The sequence below is a fragment of the Triticum aestivum genome, chromosome 7D, assembly GCF_018294505.1.
Source record: "Triticum aestivum cultivar Chinese Spring chromosome 7D, IWGSC CS RefSeq v2.1, whole genome shotgun sequence".
NCBI lineage: Eukaryota > Viridiplantae > Streptophyta > Magnoliopsida > Poales > Poaceae > Triticum > Triticum aestivum.
The window spans coordinates 135,178,730-135,182,827 of record NC_057814.1 but is presented as its reverse complement, the minus strand read 5'-3'; the positions used below and the strand labels follow the sequence as shown (position 1 = coordinate 135,182,827).

At 40.2% G+C, this 4,098-nt stretch overlaps 1 protein-coding gene across 2 annotated transcripts in view; it reads right to left on the bottom strand.

The window, feature by feature from the left end:
- Nucleotides 1-350: 350 nt before the first annotated feature.
- The window catches only part of LOC123165087 (polyadenylate-binding protein 2), a 5,203-nt gene continuing 1,455 nt past the window's right edge, over nucleotides 351-4,098 (bottom strand). For both annotated transcript variants that reach the window (XM_044582714.1, XM_044582715.1), the window contains 4 exons: nucleotides 3,240-3,310; nucleotides 972-1,163; nucleotides 743-873; nucleotides 351-632 (listed from right to left, as the gene is read on the bottom strand). In XM_044582714.1, coding sequence (XP_044438649.1) covers nucleotides 590-632; nucleotides 743-873; nucleotides 972-1,163; nucleotides 3,240-3,310 — 437 coding nt within the window. In that variant the 3' untranslated portion in view covers nucleotides 351-589. The remainder of the gene's footprint in view (nucleotides 633-742; nucleotides 874-971; nucleotides 1,164-3,239; nucleotides 3,311-4,098) is intronic.

Here is a 4,098-nt window from a genome sequence, read left to right as displayed (position 1 = left end):
AGAAATCAACAATTCCCAGTAGATAATGCTGAGGCCCTTCTCAAAAGAAATTTTCACCCAAAAAATTGGGATCTGTTGGATTTTTTTCTTTTTCCTGATTTTACTGTTCACCCAAGCTTGGGATCATAACAGCACTTTCAATGCGGCGGCCCCTTTTCAAGGGAAAAAAGGCGATTCTAGTTTTCTTTCCTGCAATGGCTAGGATTTAAAACCGTTGATAAAACATGCTTGTTGCAACTTGACACCCTACAAAGCTTAGCACAGATCTTTGGACCTGTTAAATGAAAATAAGCTATCGACTGATGATAGGAACTACACGCAGGAGAACTCCTTCAGAGCAAGGAATATAATACAGTTCAGGCATAGTATGTCGTATGACTTGATTACTAAAGTCAAATAGTACATAATGCTGATGCATGTAGTGGCTTAAACATTTTTCAACACAACACAGTAGATTACACAACAACCATCACATATCCTTCTGTGAAATAATGAAACACGGTGTAAGGATTTGAGTTCTCTGACTGGCTTGAGATCGATCGAAGACTAGTGTTGTCATGTGTTGACAGAACTCCAGTAGAGCCACAACTTAGTAGAAAGGCCTGCGCGGACGGCGGAACCTGGGAGCTCTCCTGCATTAGGACAAAAAACAGGAGGGCATTTTAGACAAGAGTGATCATGGTGCTCGTTATTTCAGAGGCCCAAGAGGCAACTGGTACCAAGTACACAAAATTAAACTTACCCATAACCACCATAAGGATTGTAAAACGGTGGAGGATATGGCCTCATGTAGGGGTGGCCGCCATATGGGTTGAATCCTCGGCCCCCTCGGGGCTGCTTCAACCCAGGAACGTTAGTTCGCTTCGGTGCTACCTAATGAGCATACAAAGAAGGTCAGCATACCACATAGGTTATTGCTGAAAACAAGGTAGTCAGTTGCAGTACGAGGGGAGTATGAATTCACAGCTCACCTTGATTTGCCGACCATGAAGCTCTGACTCACTCAGCTTGACAGCTTCCTGGATAGCTTCTGCTTCAACAAATTCAACATAAGCAAAACCTTTAGGCTGCCCAAACTTGTCAGTCAGGATAGTCACTCGGTTGACGGTTCCGCAGGAATTAAAATGCTGCTGCACTTCTTCTGGAGTGCATGCATAGTCAACCTGCAGTTGTGATCATACAATTACAAAACATAATGAGTACACTTACGATGTCACATAACACATTAAAAATCAGCTTGCAACTAATGAAACATTCAAAATAAACCAACAGTACCAGACTGCATCTCAATTTTAGCAAACTATCAACCTGTGAATTCACTAGAGCTCCACAGTAGTTAGTACTTCTCTTACTGTTCTAGAATAGAGATAAATTTTCATCACATCCAAAATTTTGACTGGTTATGTCACTCACAATAAGAAACTACTGTTGTTACTTGATTCACTAGATTATGAACACTGGACCTGTGATGCAAGCTTTGCATCTAAGAGCATATAGCCTAACACTCCTCGCACGTATTCCTTACTAGAAACAAATGTACTTCAGTCATAATAATGATGCAAAAGGATTGCGCAAAGCAAACTCTGTTATACAGATGCGAGGACAAATTACCAGGAACATCGATACACAGAACTGACGATGTAAACAGATAACTTGGAACTGATAGTGCTACTGGTCTACAGGTCAGCCTCATATTAATTTTTCATGAGGAAAAACATTCACGTCTGCAATGTTCTATGGCTTACAGAATACGGTTTGACCTGCATATAGTAACTAATTGTTCGCATTTAGAAGATCCTACAGCCTACACACACTAGACCTTAAACAGGATGTAATGGACAGAGGAAAACAGATACTCATCCTGCAATGTTTATTTAATATCTAGTCATGTTGACTTCTAAAATAAGTTGCATATCATAGGCTTCTTGCTACATAGACACAGGCTGAAAAGCATATTGACACATATACATGAAAAGTCGAAATAGGGGACAGCAGTGCTTGCACAGGTCTGCACAATATATGTTACTACTAGAGCAAGTCTGTCATTGGTAGATCAGAGAAAGCGAAAAGCAGGTATATACGTCTACATGCTTTCAGACTGACATGCATCCAATGCCTATATGAAATACAAAAACATCGTGACTACAGATATCACTTACTCATATAGAAGCCCCTAAACACCAGCACTCTAGTTAAATTTTTGACATACACACTTCCTACGGATATTTCAAAAGCAAAAGGAAGCTCTATTGGGTATATTTTGCTGAAAGATGACAAAACTGGCAGATGAACCATTAGATTAATTATTAAAACATGAATAATTCCAAGGGGAGAAAGGACACATACTACAGAGAATAAAACACTCCAGCAGGCATAACATGAAAAAAAACATAGCATTCTTCAATAGACACAACATAAAATGTGAGGTCACACTTACATGTCATGCCTATGCACCCCTGCCACTGATTCTCATCTACCGATGGCTATTGATACCATGCCACATCAGTCCATGTATGAGTCTCAAGCGCCAGGTGGAGTACATGCAGCAGTTCTCTACTGACATTTTCGGGGGCATTTCCTATCACACTGTATTTTTTCTTTTTTTTCTTCCTTTTTCTATATTCTTTTTCTTTTTACTTTTTCAAATATTTTTCTTTTTTTCATGGATTTTTTTTCTTTTTTTTTCTTGCCCCCTCTAAGCTAACACTAGAACTTGCACTGAGAGTCAGCCAGATGCCAAAATTTCGATTTCAAAGACTTGATGATAGCAGACTACCCTGCGGCCAATGTCATTTCTCAATCAATGCACCAGAAAAAAAATACATTGATAAAAATAGAAAATACAGAATGCCTTCAAGTCACTGATAAAATATGATTGTCAATGATACATGTTCAAAGTTATGGCACTATTTAGGGGACGACACATTGCTGATTGGCACTATGACACTATCTATTAAGAATAGAAACAAAAATCATCAAAGTACAGATAGAATGTTCTGTGGAAACATCAATACCTAACCTAAGAGCACCTTAAACAAAATTTGGGCTGGTCAAGCAAATCAAGTAGTTAACTTGAACATCAGCTTTTCTATAAACGATTTCACAAGCATAACAAACATTATCACATGTAAAAAGAAACATATGGTATCAGTTTTATCGCATATACCTGGCTATATCATAACTACTATGGAATGTAGGAGTGCCAGCTAAATTTAGACAACAACGGAATGAAAACTTACATTTCCAACAAAAACAGAACGAGAATCCATCTCTTCTTTTGCTTCAGATGTGGTCGCGTTAGGATCTCCGCCTGCATGGTATAAAGGCTCAATGTGTTAAGATATTTGCAAGGAAATATTAATATAGACATTACAGTATAAAGCGTGTAACAAAGCCTAAAAGAATATGCTCCGAGATTGATCCGACACAGAAATATGATGTTATTACATTTGAGTATGCTCCGGCAAGCAAAGAGGCAGTTACTAAACATCATTTTGTAGAAGCTTACACAATACAATGGTGTGGAACGGTTCATATAGAGCCTCTAATACTCCCATATTATGCTTTACCACAACAGAACTACCATAACCCCAACTGGTTAAGAGGGTTCTTTATCTAAAAGGAAATTTTAGAGGATTATGAATGCGTGAAGCAACATTATATATACATCCCAAGGCAGGCAAACTACCAAAATCACATATAAGAAGCGATCAAGGGACTAACCAAAAGCAATTAAACAGCACCATACAACTTAGAGCATGTCTAGTAGTACCCTCAAACCCTCAAACCCTCAAAAATAACCGCTTTTTTACGGGTTGAAACAAAAAAAACGCAAAGACTAGAACCCTTTAACCCCTAAACCTGTAAACAATTTTAAGGGTTGAGCCCGGGTCGCTCTCCCAGCCTCTAAAAGTGAGGGTTGGAGAGGGGAAACAACCACAACCTCTATTTGTCCGTTGCGCGCGCACGGGAGGGAAAAATCAGGTTCGTCGCCCGCCTCCTCCCTTGCCCCGCCCGTCGCCCCGCCCCCAATCGCCGCCGGCCGCCGCGCGCCATGGAGCCGCCGCCCGCCCCCGTCCTCACGCCCGCCTCCTCCCT